This window comes from Nematolebias whitei, chromosome 12 (genome assembly GCF_014905685.2).
Source record: "Nematolebias whitei isolate Nwh7 chromosome 12, NemWhi1, whole genome shotgun sequence".
Taxonomy (NCBI): Eukaryota; Metazoa; Chordata; class Actinopteri; order Cyprinodontiformes; family Rivulidae; genus Nematolebias; species Nematolebias whitei.
Window position 1 is genome coordinate 38137556 of NC_056509.1, and position 18953 is coordinate 38156508.

Consider the following 18953-nt stretch of genomic DNA (forward strand, 5'->3'; position numbering starts at 1 on the left):
TTTAAACTGACCAATTAAATTATTACTTTTATTCAAACCTGTTCCATAATGTTGCCTCCCCTTCTCCTAGCTGAGCCGGGTCGTAACATTAAGTAAATGCATCCTTTTTCTCTGTCAGATTTTGTAGCATTGGGAAATCCATCCATCCATCCATCCATCAGCATCCATAACAGCTGTCAAAGTAAACATTTTTTTTATCCATCCATTCATTATCTTTACCCACTTCTTAGTTTTCAGGTCACAGGGGTCGCTGGTGCCCATATCCAGCTGTCACTGTGTGAGAGGCGGGGGACATCCTGGACAGGTCTCCAGTCCATCACATGGTCACATAGAGACAAACGAGACAAACAATTCACTCTCTCACTCACACCTAGGGACAATTTAGAGTTACCAATCAGTCTGTGGGAGGAAACCGGAGTACCCGGAGAAAACCCACGCATGCACGGAGAGAACATGCAAACTCCACCCAGAAAGGTCCCGGGCTGGGATTTGAAACAACAACCTTCTCGCTGAGCGGCAACAGGTCTACGAACTGAGCCGCCCAATAAATAACCAAATAAAAATAAATAGTGTATCATTTTGAGCACAAGAGTTTAAAAATAAGAATAACCCAATATTGGGGAAAAAAAAATCTTCATTGTGACTCATTTTACCAGCACAGGTCCCATATGTCATTCTCAAACCATATACTTTTTTTTTTCCATTAATTGCACTGCAAGCTACCCATGCCAGTGGCACTAATGCACCCCTATACCATCAGAGAGACTGACTTTTGAACTGTGTGACACCTGGATGGTCCCTCTCCTCTCCAAGCTGTCTGTAGCTTCCAAGAGAGTTGAAAAATCTGGCATTTCATGCAAAATCCCAAATAATTTAGTCCTGAACATTTCAGGCTCTTCATAACATCTTTAGATCAAATAAAACTGTAAAAGTTTAAAAACCTACTGGTTGATTTTGACACTCTTTTGTTGCAGCGAGTCCAAACTGCGCAGAAAAGCAATTTGTACAGACGACGTTTCAGGTTCTGTCTGGATTTTCAGTGAGGTTCACGTCATAAATAAGACTTTAACCCTTTATTAACTGAAGCTTTGTTTAGAAGCATCTTTAGCTGCTCGTTAAATGTTCTGAGCTTCAGCAGAAACACTACACATCAACTAAAAACAGATTTAGGGTTCTGATTTGATCATTTTGAGTGAAAATAATCCACCTTTTACTGTCTAAATATGTTTAGTGTTATTAGGCGTGTATCGTGGATCACAGCTGTGCAGCTGAAAATCGCATTCTCCGTTTGGACACTATCAAAAATGCTGCTGTAATCTAATATATCTAATATATCTAATATATCTGTGTTGCTCACAGCAGGATCACAACACGACGGAACGTTCTCTCCTGTAAATAGATTCTTTTCTATAGAAATTATTTTTGTTCTAGATCAGCTTTAGTGTTTTTTGTTTTGTTTTTAACCCCGTACTGAAATCGTGTAATCCTGTTTGTTTAGGAAAAAAAAGTAAAATCGTAAAATGGTGTCTGAGAAGATCTTTATGTTTATATTTTAGGTATGAAGAACCTGTTTGCTGTAATAATTGTTCATTCCATTCAGACAAAAACAAATTAAACCGTGGAGCTTTTCTTCTTCTATAGGAGTGTAAAGTGATGGCAAATCCCTACTAAAAAAAGAACTTTTGAATTAAACATTTTGTTGTGCATTTTGAGCAAGCAGGTTAAACGTTGCATTAAGTTGAAATATTACCCAGCTCTCCTTGACAGATGTCTGTTCTGTTGGCTCCGTCCACAATAAACTGAGGGTTTTCACAGATTTCCTGGAAGACAAACATTGAGAACTTTAAACTTCTGAGCATTGTTTCTCATCAGCTTTAATAAAACAACATTTGAATCAAAAGGACCAGATCGGATTTTTTTTTCATCTCATATTTACAGAAAAACATGCTCTGATTCAGCATTATTTAAATATAGCTTCATTTTGCCTGCAGGGCGTCCAATCTCTCCAATGTAAGTGTCTGTTTTAGTTCATTTAATATAAACCAGAAGAGTTTTGGGGTCTTTTTATCGCTGCAGTGTTGCCTTCCGTGTGTGATCTGCCAGGACTGAGGCTGTAAAAACATGAACTCGTGTTCTTAAATTAGACTTGGCTCCTCTTCTGACCCCTGGATGAAATTCATGTGTCACTAATCTCAGCTGAATGTGTCAAGACATCTGCAGATCTAAAGAAACCAAACAGGATTAACAAACTGCTTTTGTGTAAACTAGTTTGTTGGAATAATATTTGGGATTGTTTTTAGCAAGTTTAAACGAAAACCTTGATCAATAATATTTTTTTTAATGACTAAATAAAAAGGAATTTACAATAAATGCATGCTAACAAGTCATGATGTTTGTGTAGGCGAATGCAGTTTAAAAGAAGCACTCTAGATTAAAAAAAAAATCAGTAAATCAGTGGTTTGTTTATAAAGAATATTTTGCAAACGTGCAAGATTACCAATAAATGTCAAATCTGTAACAGAAAAAATATTATTTTTTTACTTTAATAGTTCTCTTTATTTGTACATAAATAGGTATATCAGCAGTTGGGAACAGGTTTATTTACAGGCATTGCAATTTACAGCTGATTAACTTTTGAAGTCAGCTCGATTCAAGATGGCTGCCACAGCTAATCAAATTTAGCCACATGTGCACCTGCTACACCAAATTCTAGCTCAGTTTCCGTGAAATCGAATGAGTTGCAGCCATTTTCGTTTGAGAGTCATGCTCAACACTTATTATGAGCGCTAACGGAGAAATTTCTGCTTAAAATTTGTCCGTTAGCAAAATATTTTATGAACCACTGAATGGATTTAAATGAAACTTGTGCAAATGAGTTATCGGGTGAACATCTGCAACTGATAACTTGTTGGAGCCAACCCATTTCAAGATGGTCGTCACAGCCAAATGACCTTTCAAAACACAAAAAAGGCTACAACTCAGTTAGCGTGCGCTCTCAGGACATTATTACCTGCAGTGTCCCCTCAGTGAGGTCTGAACTAGGCAAAGGGGCCTTCTCCCAATCCGCTCCTGTTTCCTGGAACACCTTGCAAAAAGATCTGAAGCTCTTGACCTTGACCTCTCTAAGGGATTTTAAACATCTGCTAAGTTCATGGCAAAAACCAATGCAGACGTTCCTGCTTTTAGCATTTTACACCGATTTATAATGTTGCTGTTTTTTTGTTTCGTTTTTATATAATTTCTTTACTTTTTAATTTTACATGCTTTTATATGATTGTCTACTGTTGTACCTCACCTGTGTTCTTTGTTTAAAACAGGTCTTTCTTGTAAATGAGGCCTATAGTGGCTCAGTGAGACTAAGTTGTATAAATAAAGGTTGAATCTGAGTCTCTGTATGTCGGCAGATATTTGAGTCGGGGTCGGTCATGTCTCCTGCTGCCAAACAGCTGCTGTCAAAGATACTCGTCATTAAAGGCAACTTATTCAAAACTTTCACAGCCTTGCAGGTATGTGTGTCAGAAGGCACTCTGGGTAAATCACATTTATGTTGGGCTGAGAGAGGCGTGGTGAGAGGGGTGGAGGCCCACAGCTATGCGGATCCTCCTCATGCAGCCCAACACACTATGCTGCAGAGATATGCAGGAGAACATGTCGGCGGTTTGATCCCATTAATCTGACCAGAGAGCAGCACTCACCGAGGGACGTTTCCACTCAAACTTCATCAAAGGCTTCTGACTATAAAAAAGCGAGGAGTCGTTTGCAGGGAACAGGGGGTCTTCGAACACAACGTTCTTCTTCACGTACTTGTCTCGCAGCTCCAAGAAGGTCTTCAGACGCGTCGCATCTTTGACGGCCTCATTTCTGCTCAGGATGGCAGAGTAGATGGAGTTTGACCCCGTAACGCCGTAGTCGACGTTGCCATCGTGCTCCAGTGACGCCTCGGTGTCGTAAAGCAGCTTCACCTTGGTTTCCTCAACCAGAGGAACTCTCCCTGGGCTTTTCTCGTCCTCCATCACCTCAGAGTGAACAAACAAATCTCAGGGTCTTTCCTCTCTTTGCACAAACCAACACAAGCGGTTGCAAAACAGTCCCTAACTTCCTGTATAACTTCCCTGCGTCAGAAAATAACTTTTAGTTCCTTAATTTTCTGGAGAGAGCTGTCACTGCTCCAGGACAGTCAACAAGCAGGTTCTGACACCAGCAACTTGTCCCTGGAGCTGCTGCTCCTAAATATAGACCTTCATGAAAAAGGAGGGGAAGAGACTTCTCGAACTGAGACCATGTCCAGTTTACAGTGTGGAGTTTAACCGAATAGAATATATTAGTTGTCTCCTTAAGCAATATTTCATGGATGATTGGGGGAACAATGTTTTGACTTTGCAGAAATTTGTTAAAAAAAAAAAAAAGTGTTGTATGTCCCCCTCAAAAGCATGTTTTGTAAATAAATGTTAATATTCAGGGGCAAAGCTTTTTTTAAAAATCAATCAACTTGGAAATATTGCAATAAATTCAAAGGTTTGTCAGCTCTGATAACGTTAGAATAAATATGTTCAATTATTTTTCTACAAAATCCCATAACTGAGTGTTATACAGAGAAAAAACAAATACAACAATCAAATTTAGTGAGCATCTGTATCTTTACAAGGGTTTCATGAATGGAATTTAAGGAAAGGCAATCATGTCCAAAATAAATAAAAAACTTGGATGTCAGCTAAACTGACACCTTGAGAAGGACGTTCAGCTCCTCGTCGTCGGTGGCTGTTTCAATCGAAGAACCGCCCACTGGTACAAAACTACAATCTGATTGGTTGAATTTCCTTTCAGTCTGCGTCCATAATAAATACCAACGTGAGGTTGCTAAGAACTGGGTTGCCAGATTACATGTTTTTGTAACTAACCGAATTTTTAAATTAATAGGGTTTTATTGAACAAAAATAAAAATGTATATAATTTTTACTGTACATTGAACAAAATGAGGAAAAGTAGATATATTCATGCTTTTATTTACATTTGTTTATTGAGAATAATGTAGTTTTACACATCTTAAAAAATATGATTGTCTCCAGATGGTACAAAAAAAACTGAGGTGAGGCTCCTGTCAGTTGTAACATTTAAACATTTTGAATTTTTGACCTTTATTTACATTTTTTCACTCATTAAAATGAGTGGAGAAGTCTTCAAATCTATCAAAAACTCTTGTGCTCTGAAATCTACTTCATTATTATTTTTTTCTTTGTTTTCACTTAGCCTTTATTTATACAGGTAGTCTCATTGAGCCATGAGAACTCATTTTCAAGTGAGACCTCTTTGGGGAGCAGATGGTGCTTACGGGCCTTGCTCATGGGCCCACATTTTTGATGTTGTGGGTACCGGGGCTTGAACCAATGATCTTCTGATCACAGGCCCACCTTCTCTAGCCTCTGTGCTACCACTCTCTGTATAATTATATTATAATTGCTTCATTTAGGTGCTTACTCTTTTGCATCTTAGATTTTGCTTGTTTTGACCACCTTAGCTTTTAGCTAGTGTTTCACAAATTTATCTTTTCTGTACTGGTCTGTTGAATTTTCGTTAGTGCTTTACTGGTCTCAGTTTTCAGCTAGTGTTCTTTTGGTTTAGCTTTTACCTAGTGTTTTGCTAGTTTTTTAGCTAGTGTTTAAAAGTCCTAGCTTTTAGCTAGTGTTCTTCCTAATGTTAGATTTTGACTTCTATTTTCCTGTTTTTTATATTGATCTACTGCCTTGTTAGTGTAAGCTTTTAGCTGCTATTTTGCTCATTTTGGCTTTTAGTAACTTTTTTGTTCATTTGTTTTTTAAACACTGTTTTGCTGGTTCAGACGTTTGGGATTTATTTGATTTTAGCTTTTGTGTTGCAGATTTGAACCTGAAATTTTAGTCTCTTTAACAAAGTCTTTCAGCAGTCACTTAGTATTTTAACAAAAAATACAGATTCTTCAGTTACATAAAAAAAAAAAATCATTTTTTAAACCATTTAAAAAATATATATTTTTTAACCAAACCAATTTCATTTTAACCAAACCAATCATTTTTGAACCAAACGGAGAATCGTTCACTTCAACGTGTACCTGGCAACCAGCCTCGGCTCTGACGCGTAGCTCGTTCATCTGGAAGTTGTCGCCATCATAAGTGGCTAAATGTTGAGCTAGCTCTGAAGTAGTCGGCTGCAGTGACGTTAGATACACTTATTAGCATATTAAACTTCTTACTGAGTCGTACGTGGCGCTTTTGCGATCGGTTGTGTTGTTATTTACCAGTAAACACGATTAGTTGTGTTGTTTACTCACACCAGAGGCAGGAGTTGTTTTTACATTAGCAAGCCTGGAGTCTTGAGAAGCAGCGGAGAGAGAGGCTGGGCTGTTAAAACTGTCGCTGGCTAGCAAGGTGCAATAATCGACGCTTTTATTTAATTAATTTGCGACTGTAAGCGCTGCTTGCACGTTCTCCGGCTGCTTGTTGCTTTTCGTAACGAGCCAAGGAGTTAGCGGCGCCACAAAGCGAGAATCCGCATCTCCGCTGACGGAAAGACTTCATGCTAACGGGGGGACTTTAAAGCTTGCTAGGTTTGATCTGTCACTGTTGAGTCTGATAAACTGGAGCTGTCATCGTTACGTTTACCAACTAACAAGTAAGGACTTTGTGTTTGATGTGTGCTGTGTTGTTTCCCCCTGTGAGAGCCATCGATTTCAGGCCAACTTCCTCTGAAAACGAACGGTCGCTCCAGCTAGCTAACTGCTAACAATAATACCGTAATAATGTCAGTGTTTGTGAACGTCAGGCCCGCAGGCTGTTGGGCCTGAGAGCTGAGGAGGATGTCTGAGGGAGAGAACAAGCAGCAGGCCCCGGACAGCAGCCAGGAGCCGAAGCCGGAGTCCGGGGCCTCTGCCCCCGCGGGCCCCGGAGTGTCTCCGCCGGTGTCCGCCGTCTCCCAGCCCGCCGCCGCCACGGAGGACGACGAGGAGGAGAGCGAGGACGAGTCCGAGATTTTGGAGGAAAGTCCGTGTGGACGCTGGCAGAAACGCAGAGAAGAGGTATGGATAGTTGACTTTTTGTTTGAATGCGTAGGAGAACAATTTTATAACGTGTAACGTTAAAAAAAATAAGTGTTAAACAATGAAAACATGTCAGTTATTGCCTAAAATCTAAGTAACCACAGTAAATTGTCCTGGATTACTCACGTTTTAAGGGTTTTAAACAGGTTGTTTAGAAGTACAAGCAAAGAAGGCATCAAGAGTACAGAATAAAAATACAAGAAAATATGTGCATAGGAAACTGTTAAGTTTGTTGGAAGAAAAAAGGCAGTCGATACATTTTTGAAGTGTCAGAATGTTAAACTAAGACCATTTCATGTTACATGATGCTCACATCTGTTGTGGTCACACTTTGAAAACAGCATCATACCGGAGCTCATCACAAAACAACACTCAGGTATCCTGATGGAGAGGACTCTCAGCTACCACAACCCAGGAGTTCTGCTCCGTACCTGTAAAACTGGCTGAGTTAGAGACGTTTTTGTTTTTGCTAAGGATTAGCCACTGGAAAATCAGTCCAGTGGTTCATGAGATATTTTGCTAACTAGTGCTGCTAATTGACTTGTGCTCAGGTCCTTTGCCCGTCTTGGCAGGCTCAGGTCGCTTAAAACCGTTTTATTTTGTCAACTAAAGAAGAGAACGTCAAACCAAGCTACTCGATGTGAGCTCAGACTGCCAAGAATAAAACCTAAACAGACCACTCCTTGTTCCTACTTTACCTTCAGAGGGTTTTATTCAATGTGCAGCTCATCTAACATGCAGCATATGTACAAGAAATAAGCTTAGACTCGTTATTATGTCCAGCATTTTGATTTACAAGCTGTAAATGTGCCGTAGCACCTATAAAAGATTATTCCTCTTTGAACATAGCTACATGCAAGTACTTTCCCCCCCAACATTTAGTGAAAGTATCACCCCTGTCCTAAAGGTGAATCAGCGTAACGTGCCAGGGATCGATAATGCTTACTTGGCCATGGACACGGAGGAGGGCGTGGAGGTGGTGTGGAACGAGGTCATGTTCTCGGAGAGGAAGAACTTCAAACTACAAGAGGTGAGGGCAGTAAAATACACCTTTTGTGTCATCTTTTCTACTCGGGAGCGCTTTTATGCTTTCTTTTAACGGGTCGACAGAGTTGTTGCACAGGAAGTTCTCAGCTAACGAAGGAGTCTCCATAGTGTCGCGCTCATGTTGCCTCCAGTGTTTGTTGGTTCTTTTATACCAGAATGTGGGAGAAGGTCCAGTTGAGGCAAATATTGGTTCCAGTTCCTCTGCAACTCGAGTCAAGGTCCTAGGCAAGGAGCAGCTCTTCTTCTTTTGTTTCTATAAACCTGGTTGAAAGGTTTTCTCGGTTCACAGGAGCTGTTTTTATTTATTTTCTGTTATTCTTTTGTGTTTGCGAAACAAACATTTTTACTGGACCCTGATTCAAAGCAGCTGGTGTCGTATTTTGATGTTCACCCGTTGGCCCAAACAGGATCAGCTCCAACTAAACTAAAGAGAGAGCCCGTCCCTGTCACTGTAGAAGGATTTGATGAGGGAGTTGTTCAAGCAGAACGCAAGCTAAAATAAGCTAAATAGTAGCTAAAATCCAAAATTAACAATGTAGCCCAAAACTACATATGGTAAAATTATAACTGTAAGTTGAAATTGGTTAAATATTAGCTAAAACCAGTAAAACAGTAGCTAAGAGCTAAAACAACATAAAAACGGTACCTAAAAGGTAAAAATAGCTAAAGGCTAAATATAGTGCAACAGTAGCAAAAAGCTACAGTTAGCAATATGGTAGCTAAAAGGATCAGGACAGGTTAGCTGAAGTAGAGTTCAGATGTTTTTTTTAAAAATTTAAGAAATCTTTGTTTGTTTTCATGGGAAACATTTTTGTAATAAAGTTGATTTTAATTTAAAAGTTTCAAAATAAAAACACAAAGCCAGAGCAAACTGTTCCTGATCAAGTCGAACGTTTTGATTTATGAGTAGTTAAAATACCATAAAAGTATGTGCAAGTAGTTTGATTACAGAAACATGTAGGTAAGAAACTAAACGGTAACAATCCACACACGATCGGTGTAAATAACTCTGCATAGCTTGTTCTGTACGTTTACAGGAAATGACCTGAAAATCTGTAAAAGTCTGATGTTATCCTGAAACAGGACGAACATAGAACTTTGTTTTCAGATCGTAGATGAAGGATTTCCACATTTATATTGTAAATAAAGATTTGTTATCGGGAACTACAGCTTTTTTTTAATTTATTTTTATCTTATCATCCACAGGAGAAAGTGAAAGCTGTGTTCGACAACTTGATCCAGCTGGAGCACTTGAACATCGTGAAGTTCCACAAGTACTGGGCTGATGTCAAAGAAAACCGAGCCCGGGTACGAAACCACCCCAGACGTTCAGTCTTTTCAGTCAGATTTTGTGTTTGCGTTCGGTTTTCTTCTTATTTTATTGTTCTCTTTAGGTCATTTTCATCACGGAGTACATGTCATCGGGAAGCCTCAAACAGTTTTTGAAAAAGACGAAGAAAAACCACAAGACCATGAATGAAAAGGTGCGGAAAACTGTTGGGACTCAGAAGTGACGCTGATGAGCTACAGATCCCGTTCGGCCAGTTTTTGATTGCTTTCTCATCATATTTAACGTAAAGATACGTTTCTAATGACCTGTTTGCTCTGGCAGGCCTGGAAGCGCTGGTGCACACAGATCCTGTCCGCTCTCAGGTGAGCCGGACATCTTGGTCAAGCTGCTCAGAGTTTTTGAATAACTTACAGCTCATATTCTTACTTTATTTATCAAGTTTGTAACAGTTACCAACATTTAAAGTCTAAGCAGGTTTCTGTACACATCTGTCGTTTGTTAAAAGCTTGTATAGAAGTCCTTGTAACCGTTCTTCTTTCATCCAGTTACCTGCACTCCTGTGAACCGGCCATCATCCACGGCAACCTCACCTGTGACACCATCTTCATCCAGCACAATGGCCTCATCAAGATCGGCTCAGGTGAGACCCCTGAAAGCAGCCGGAAGTTGTAAAAGTGAACAATATTAACATAAACACCCGTCTCCAGTCAAACTTCCTGTTGTGTTCAGCAGGGCTGTCATTAAGAGTTTTGCTTCTACTCTCTTAGTTGCTCCTGACACCATCAACAACCACGTAAAGACCTGTCGGGAGGAGCAGAAGTGTCTTCACTTCTTTGCTCCAGAATATGGAGGTAAGAGCCTGCCGACTTCACGTTCAGCTGCAGAGTTCGTTTTTGTCGTGTTGATTTAGCTTCTCTTTGCTTCCAGCTGTTGCCAATGTTACCACAGCCGTGGATATCTACTCCTTTGGAATGTGCGCCTTAGAGGTGAGCGGAGACATTGTTGTGGTTTAACAGACAGTTCAACTTTTTAAGGGTTAGTAATAATAGCAGCTAGATTTTCAAGCATAGTTCTTAATATTCACTGCCCTGAACATTACTTGAGAATTCAGTGGTTTTTGGTGCTCAAGTCAAATGAAGATCCGGCTTCTTGATAAAAAAAATTTAAAGCTTTGAATAAATAGTTTAGCTCCAGGCTTGAAACTAATCTTTCTTCTTTACTGGTGACCAGGTTTCCTCTCTCGGGACATGATATTGGTTGTTTGTTCATGTTTTGCACCTGTAACTCTTGTCTGGTCAGATGGCTGTGCTGGAAATCCAGAGTAATGGAGATTCGTCCTACGTGTCCCAAGAAGCCATAAACAGTGCCATCCAGTCCTTAGAAGACCCACTGCAGCGGGTTGGTAGAAAAAGAGCTGGGGTTTGAGATCGCAGTGTGCGTTTAGGAGCAAACCATCGTTTTTTTTGTTTTCAGGAATTCATCCAGAAGTGTCTGGAGGTCGACCCCAACAAGCGACCCACAGCCAAGGAGCTGCTGTTTCACCCAGCCTTGTTCGAGGTGCCCTTACTCAAGCTGCTGGCAGCACACTGCATTGTCAGCCACCAGCGTGAGCGCACACACACACGCACACACACACACACACAGGTTTGTTTTGCTATCTTTATGGGGCCTTTGCATTGACTTCCATTCATTTTTCATTCATTTCTATAGCCTAACCATGACCTTTATCCTTAACCTAACCATTACCAGTACATACCTAACCCTAAACCTAACACATCCTCAATTCACACCTTAGTCCTAAACCTAGCCCCTAACCCACCAACGGGACTTCTTCTTATGGGGCCCGGGCTTTGGGCCCCATAAGGAGCAGTTGGTCCTCACAATGCAGTATAAGTTGGAAAAATGGGCCTCACAAAGTAGCATAAACAAGGACACACACACACACACACAGGATTTTGTCTGCCTAAATACTGGCTTTTAGTGCCTTCAGTTTAAAGATGTGCAGTTAGTCCCTCATGTTTCAAACATCTTGCTACAGAACTGTTTGCTGTTGTCTCCGACACCAGGAACTGTCTTTTAGGTTTTTATTTTTTTGAGTAGTTAAATGTTCATTCAACCTTTATTCATACAGGTTAGTCTCATTGAGTCACGAGGACTGACTTTTAAGAGAGACCCGTTTTGCACAGACAACATATAAAGTACAGACAAGAATTCAACAAAAAGCAATTAAAAAAAATAAGGGCCAGGTGTCTCAGTCAAACATGTAAAAACTAAATGCTGTCACTCGAGTACTTTAAAGGTGTGATTTTTTTGTTTTGAAGACCAAATGATTTGTTTTTGACGGGTGTCAAAATTCATTTGATGCCGTAGAAAATGAGACTTAAAATGTTCAAAGTTTAAGATGTAACGACATGTATCTCAAATGACAAAAACAACATGTTCTTAAAGCATAAAGCCGCATGTAATCCAAATCTTTGGCCTCAGTAATGAAATTGTGAATCTGTAAGCAAAACAAATGTGAGCCGTGCTGTAAAAATGTCATCTGGTAAAAATTCATCACGTGGCCTGGCAACAAGCTTGGTGTGTTTTACAAGTGCTGGTTTGGAAATTTGATTTTATCTATGAGGAAAGAAGTAATCGGGACTTCCAGCCGTATATTCTAAAAGGATGACTCCAAACATTATACAAAGGGATTTCCTGGCATTACGGCAGCTGGCAGAGAGACAGAGAAAATTTCAAAGGAAAAATAAAAAGATTATTTCTGGAGCTAACCTGTTAGAAATCTTTGATCTGAAGGTAGAAAAGGGAGATGCTGTTTTAGTTATTGGGATTAATACATGGTTTCTTTATGAATTAATTTGTCATGCAAATCTCAATGACAGTAAAAATAAATATTTTTACGTGTTTTGACGCTGCAGTATTTGCATATTCTGATTTATTTTGGCAGCATTGGTCACATATGTGCACTTTAAACCCTCATTTACTGTCCCAGTACTGTACTGCAGTGCGTTTAGATTGATACAATAAACAGTCCTTGGCAATTCTATCGGTTCTTATTTAATTTTTTTATCCTTCTAGACATGATTCCAGAAAATGCTTTAGAGGAGATGACGAAGAACATGGACCCAAACCTGGTGATTGTTGAGGCCAAGGAGGGAGTTCAGATGAAGTAAGTTTTAAATCCTGAAACGTTTACATGTGGACAGCAGTGAGCCAAAGTAAAATCCTTCGATATGAAAGCTGAACTTTGGTTATCCTGATGAAATATTACAACATTTCTGCTGATCTGCTAGATGCAGTATATTGATTTTTATTTTCCATCAGACTCTCCCAGTTTCCTGCCCTCGAGCTTGATAAGTTTCTGGAAGATGTGAGGTAAGGAAAACAAGTTTAAATTTAATTAACTGATTGTGTGACTTCAGTCAGTTGATTGGAGAATGTAGCATCAGAGTAGCTTTTACTGAGCAGCTCTTTGTGAACAAACGGAGCTAAATGTTGAGTAAAACCTGTAGTAGTTGTCACGTTTGAGCCAAATGCGTTCTGTAACACAGTCGTTCTGCTTTTGCCAGGAATGGGATCTATCCCCTGACTGCGTTTGGGATTTCCCGTCCACAGCAGCCTCAGCAGGAAGCTGTAAAGCTGCCCGTAGTTCCCCCCTCCGTCAAAAGCCCGACACCTGAACCTGCAGAAGTCGAGACCAGGAAGGTACGACCTGAAAGGAGTCTGCAGTCGGATACCGTCAGACTTAAATGTACATTCTGTAAAAAACCAAATAAATGTTTTGTATGCTAACAGTTCTTACGCTTCCAGGTTCTCCAGATGCAGTGCAACATCGAGCCCGTTGACGAGGGAACAAAACACCACGTGAGTTCCTGTCGCATCTCGTCTCACGAGCCTTTACTTCAGAGATCATCTTTGTCTCGTCCTGCCTGTGGGCTCAGAATGTTCCTAAACTCGTGTTGTTCCTCCAGCTGACGTTGCTGTTGAAGCTGGAGGATAAACTGAACAGGCACCTGAGCTGTGATTTGTTACCGAGTGAGTATCACAATCCGAGTAAATAAAATATATGGAATTTGGTTTTTAGTCATTCTCAGACCCAGATATGTCTGGAATAAAGGAAGGAGGAATATTTGTGTTTATAGACTTTCACCCCATTCCGTTTTTGAAATATTTTTCATGTTATTTTTTTGTAGTTGCTCAGCTAAGCCAAGCAATTTTCATTTTTTTTTTGTATATAAAAGATGGAGATAGTCTTCCCAATGTTTGCTTCAAGCCTTAATTTTTACAGTTTATGTCATCAGTATCTTTGTTTTTGGAGTTTTTAATGAAAACATTTAGACACATGGGGAACATACAGCCTGAGGGCTGGAGGTGGACAATCATAACTCTGAAAATCTCCACCTGGACCTCCATGCCCTTTAAAACTAAACAAAACTAAAACAAGTCTGAAAACTAATGGGATGCATTTTGGTTGTGGTTAGCCTTAAAAAAACTGCAGTGGCAAAACAGTCTTCATAAATCCAAACTCTAGACCAAGGATAACCATATAGTTGCACAGTGGTTTCAGTAAAGTAGTAGATGTACACCTTAAAAAAGTCACATAAATGGATATGAGTTACAAGTATATTCTTTGTGATTTAAATAGCCAAATTTTATAAGTGATGATATGACAGACATCTCCCGTGCCCAGACAATCTCTTCTCACTTCCTTGGAGTGCCAGTGTTGCCAGATAGTCGAGGTTTTCCCGCCCAAAATTCTGTTAAAAACCGCCATATCGGTCAAAAGTCTGCCCATTCAATATATTGTTATATTTACCGTTTGAACATGAACGCACATCGGTACAAGCCAAGCTAATTTAACAATATGTGGCAAAATGCAATAATCCAACAAAAATCTTCCCAGAGTTCCCAGCAAAATCCTAATGAAAACCACCCAATTGGCAGTAAACCGCCCAATCTGGCCACACTGGGAGTGACGCATGCCAGTGAAAGGGGGTGGGCGTGACAGTGGTAACAAAAAAATGTATTCAGCAAAGAGTCACTTTATCACTTGGATTTGAACCAGTACGTTTTGCATCCAATAAAAACAAAGATGTTACAAATAAACTGGACGATATTCTGGCAGTTTAATGATATTTCCACAGTTGTGGTCTTGACTGGTCTTGAAATAAAATCCAGAGTCCTCAATGTCCGAGACGAGAACGAGACCATCAAAAAGTGGTCTTGAGACCGGTCTCGAGTACTACTACAACACTACTTTGACCTTTGCCGACACTCTTTTGTCACAAATCACTCCTGAAACTTTTCTCCATCCACTCCATCCTGCCTGGACTCTCTTCTTCACCTCTTCACCACACTCCCTATTTTCCTGGACAGTGGACCCCAAGTCCTTGAAGTCCTGCACCTTTGTGACCTCTGCTCCTTGTAGCCTCACTCTGCATGGTATATGGATACATATTTACAGATCATTAACTTTGTTAAAAACACATTAAACAACTTTTCTGTTACAAGTTGACCCAGCTCTGTAGCATGTGCATTTTTTATTTTATTTTTTTATTTAAAACTTGCAATAATAAAAGCATCACTGTATAAGGGTTCACATAAAATTTACAAATGTTTTCAAGATGGAGAAGGCCCAAAAGTCTGTGCAAGTTCTCAAAATTTTGAGTGGAAGAGTATGAAATTGTATTTTTTGACTTGACTGCAGTGTGTGTTGGTAAATTGTTAGAGCTAAACAAAAATACTTCTAGATGAATTAGATTTGGGAACAGTTTGAATAAATTCAAATCTTTTCTTCTTTAGATGAGAACGTGCAGGCGCTGGCCGTGGAACTCGTTCAGCTGGGGTTCATCAGCGAGGTGTGTGGACTTCCCTGCGCCCAACACAGAGCCGCTCTAGAACCACAGCTGAGGATTTGTTTTGTCTGTTTCAGGGCGACCAGCCGCGACTCGCATCCGTGCTCGAAGAGGCCTTCTCGAAGTTCTTCAGCCGGAACGGTTCTCTGAACCCAGTGACGGTTTCCTCGTAGTCGAGGACTCTCCAGGCCTTCTCTCAGCCCTCCTCGTCCTCCACAGCAGGACTAGCTTTAAGCTCCACGTCTGAGATGCAGGGAAGCTTTGCGAGGACGAAGGAAGCAGCTTTGGTCCGACCGCAGATCCTGCTTCCTCTTCTCGTATGTTCTGGTGAGAAAAGCTGCCACTAAGTGGTTGCTGCCTTCTCCCCCCTCAGCCCCCATCCAGTACAGCCATCTGCTTCTCCTTCAAGAGGAAATTCTAGTTGCAACTTCATGGAAAAATCCAAGTGCTTTGCCTGTTTGTCTCATTTCTTTCATGGTAAAGAAGTGAGTCAAAAACAGCAGCAGCGTTTTCCATAAGTCAGTGTTAAAAATTGTATTTTAAACATTTTTACTTAAACTCGTTTGATAGAGTTGTCTTTGTTTGTCGTCCCGACGTGATGAAGTGTTGCGAGTCTGGTTGTCGGGTCGGGTTTTTGGACACCACTGGAAAGCATTAAGGTGGTGAGGAAACGGAAGCAGCGTCAAGTTTATTTAGAAATTCTCTTCAACTTTACAACAAAGTCATTCAACTGATCTGATGAGCTAAAATATTTTATTTATTTTCCAGTTTGTCTCGTATTCTTCATTTCTGGCTCGAGGCTGGTGGTTGATCGGACACTTTTAGCTGCATTTTCTTTCAGTCGTGCCGTGACTTTCCGTTAAGAAGCCGTGGTCCAACTTTGAAACACGCCGCGCCCCCGCTCCACGAGTCGTTTTATTTGGTGTCATTTTACTCGATTTTTAACTTCTGTTGTTGGACTCATGTACGCTCTGTCTCTGTGCACAGAATAAACTGGCTTTAGAGTTGGTTCAGTCGTCTTTTTTTTTTTTTTTTTAAGGATTCTTTCACACTAAGAACTCATTCTCTTCTCAATGTATAGATTTTGTAGATGGTGCCACAGTTCTCCTGTTGGAGGATCTTTCTGTTACAGCTACACTTTTCTGTGTCCTAATATAGAAATGTCCTATGTTCTCGGGGGGGCTTGTTCACACCAATAAAAGGGATGTAGGCCATTTAATCTCGTTTTCTATTCTCCAACTCCGGACCGGGTCTGTAGATACGAGCAGGACTGCCTGACCCGCTGGACACTGCGCTGTTTCCACGATGCTTTTATCTTTTTACACTTGAAGAAAATAAAAATGGCTGCAGCACTTTTTTTTGTTTGGTGTTCCTTTTATAACGTGTCAAACTCAAGGCCCGGGGGCCAAATGTGGCCCTCGTTGACAGTTCTCTGGGTCCTCCCCCAGACATTTTAAATGTAAAATACTTTTATCATTTTATTTTTTACAGTAATCTTTGATTATGATGTCAAATATGTTTGTCAAAATATGTTTGATATATAACTTGAGTTAATGTAGATTCTGAAACCGGACCTTAGTTTGAAAAAGGTTTTAATTTTGGCCCACGTTTGTAAGTGGGTTTGACACCCGTTTTATAACAAGCTTCATTATATACAGTGAGGAAAATAAGTATTTGAACAACCTGTGACTTTGCAAGTTCTCCCACTTCGAAATCATGGAGGGGTCTGAAATTTTCATCTTGGGTGCATGTCCACTGTGAGAGACATAAAAAAACAAATCACATGATTTTATAAATTTATTTGTGTGTTACTGCTGCAAATAAGTATTTGAACACCTGTGAAAATCAATGTTAATATTTGGTACAGTAGTCTTTGTTTGCAATTAGAGGTCAAAGGTTTCCTGTAGTTTACCAGGTTTGAGGTTCCCCCAAAATCTCTCACTACATGGCCCCCGGTCATCCTCTCCTTAATACAGTGCAGTCGTCCTGTCCCATGTGCAGAAAAACTCCCCCAAAGCATGATGTTTCCACCCCCATGCTTCACAGTAGGGATGGTGTTTCTGGGATGGTACTCCTCATTCTTCGTCCTCCAAACACGGCGAGTGGAATTGAGACCAAAAAGTTCTATTTTGGTCTCACCTGACCACAGAACTTTCTCCCATGACTCCTTTGGATCATCCAAATGGTCGTGGGCAAACTTGAGACGGACGTGTGCTTATTTTAGCAGAGGAACCTTCTGTGCCATGCATGATTTTAAACTATGACGTCTTAGTGTATTACCCACAGTAACCATGGAAACAGTGGTGCCAGCTCTCTTCAGGTCATGGACCAGCTCCTCCCGTGTAGTTCTGGGCTGATTCCTCACCTTTCTTATGATCATTGATACGACACGAGGTGAGATCTTGCATGGAGCCCCAGTCCGAGGGAGATTGACAGTCATGTTTAGCTTCTTCCATTTTCTAATAATTGCTCCAACAGTTGATCTTTTGTCACCAAGCTGCTTGGCAATTGCCCCGTAGCCCTTTCCAGCCTTGTGGAGGTCTACAGTTTTGTCTCTGGTGTCTTTGGACAGCTCTTTGGTCTTAGCCATGTTAGTAGTTGGAGTATTACTGATTGTGTGGGGTGGACCGGTGTCTTTATGCAGCTACCGACCTCAAACATGTGTTTCTAATTTAGAACAATAAGTGGAGGTGGACGTTATAGAGAAGGACTAACAGGTCTTTGAGGGCCAGAACTGTTGCTGATTGGCAGGTGTTCAAATACTTATTTTCCTCACTGTTTGTGTGTGTATATATATATATATATATATATATATATATATACATACATACACACACACATTATATATATTTTTTTAATTGGCATCCTTTGATTTGAAACTTGTTTTTTGCCCACTAGTTCAACTAAAACACTTTTTGCCAACTAGTGGCACTTTGGTTCAGCCATTTTAAGCAGAAGTCACATTCGTCTGCGTTTTTGCTGCACTAAAGGTCCAAACAAAAAAACCAAAAAGTACTGCGTTGTGTGCGGGACTCATTCAGATGCGAATCGACAAAAGTTAATATAAAAAGTTTATCGCTGCAGCTTTTACAGGTTTTCATGCACCAGTCGATTTTTAGACTTTGAGGTCAGGAATTTGCAATCTCATGAAATCTTTGATGCGAGTATTTTATTTTTTTAAGACGGCATCCGTCCACATTGGTGTTAAAACTCCTCAAAATGGAGGCTGTTCAAAGAGCCATCTACAACAGGTAAGATACTTCTTTTCCATAAAACTTCAGATCTGCACCACTGCTTACAAAAAAGTCTTTTTAACTAAACGACCTTCACAAAAAGCCTTTCTCGTGTTTTGCCAAATAATGTGCACAATGACGAACCCATGAGACAAAATTCAATAGTTTATTCAAATAATTCATACAAAACCTCCTCCTGATGTATCAGAAGTGTGATCTCTCACCCCAGAGCATCACTGTTTGAATCATTTGTTCAAAATGTTTACAAATGGTAGCCCTTGTACAAGTATATTCATGTACGGTATACAGAAATTCACGACGGTTGAATAAAACACGTTTCATGCCGACATGAACGACCCTGCCGTACAAAATGTACAGCAGTCAAAGTACGGCGAGACTAAAAAATAGCTTTCTTATAAAACACCCGAAGAAACACGCTCTAAATAAAAAGCTACCGG

General features: G+C 40.2%; 2 protein-coding genes across 3 annotated transcripts in view; one reads left to right on the forward strand and one right to left on the reverse strand.

The window, feature by feature from the left end:
• The window catches only part of capn3b (calpain 3b), an 18918-nt gene extending 14707 nt beyond the window's left edge, over nucleotides 1–4211 (reverse strand). The window contains exons 1-2 of the mRNA XM_037685895.1: nucleotides 3696–4211; nucleotides 1751–1820 (exon numbers count right to left, since the gene is read on the reverse strand). Of these exons, the coding sequence (XP_037541823.1) occupies nucleotides 1751–1820; nucleotides 3696–4013 (388 nt within the window). The 5' untranslated portion in view covers nucleotides 4014–4211. The remainder of the gene's footprint in view (nucleotides 1–1750; nucleotides 1821–3695) is intronic.
• Nucleotides 4212–6123: 1912 nt separating this feature from the next.
• Nucleotides 6124–16353, forward strand: nrbp1 (nuclear receptor binding protein 1). Of its 2 annotated transcripts, none has more exons than XM_037685543.1 (18): nucleotides 6124–6645; nucleotides 6780–7048; nucleotides 7977–8099; nucleotides 9323–9424; nucleotides 9511–9600; nucleotides 9729–9769; nucleotides 9953–10047; nucleotides 10175–10258; nucleotides 10335–10393; nucleotides 10707–10805; nucleotides 10881–11013; nucleotides 12486–12576; nucleotides 12732–12782; nucleotides 12977–13112; nucleotides 13218–13271; nucleotides 13379–13442; nucleotides 15210–15265; nucleotides 15340–16353. In XM_037685543.1, exons 2-18 carry the CDS (start codon nucleotides 6830–6832, stop codon nucleotides 15433–15435), a joined length of 1593 nt encoding a protein of 530 aa, XP_037541471.1. In that variant the 5' UTR covers nucleotides 6124–6645; nucleotides 6780–6829; the 3' UTR covers nucleotides 15436–16353. The 2 variants fall into 2 exon arrangements, with proteins under 2 accessions (XP_037541471.1, XP_037541470.1); XM_037685542.1 differs by having other exon boundaries at nucleotides 6796–7048.
• The last annotated feature ends 2600 nt before the right edge of the window (nucleotides 16354–18953 follow it).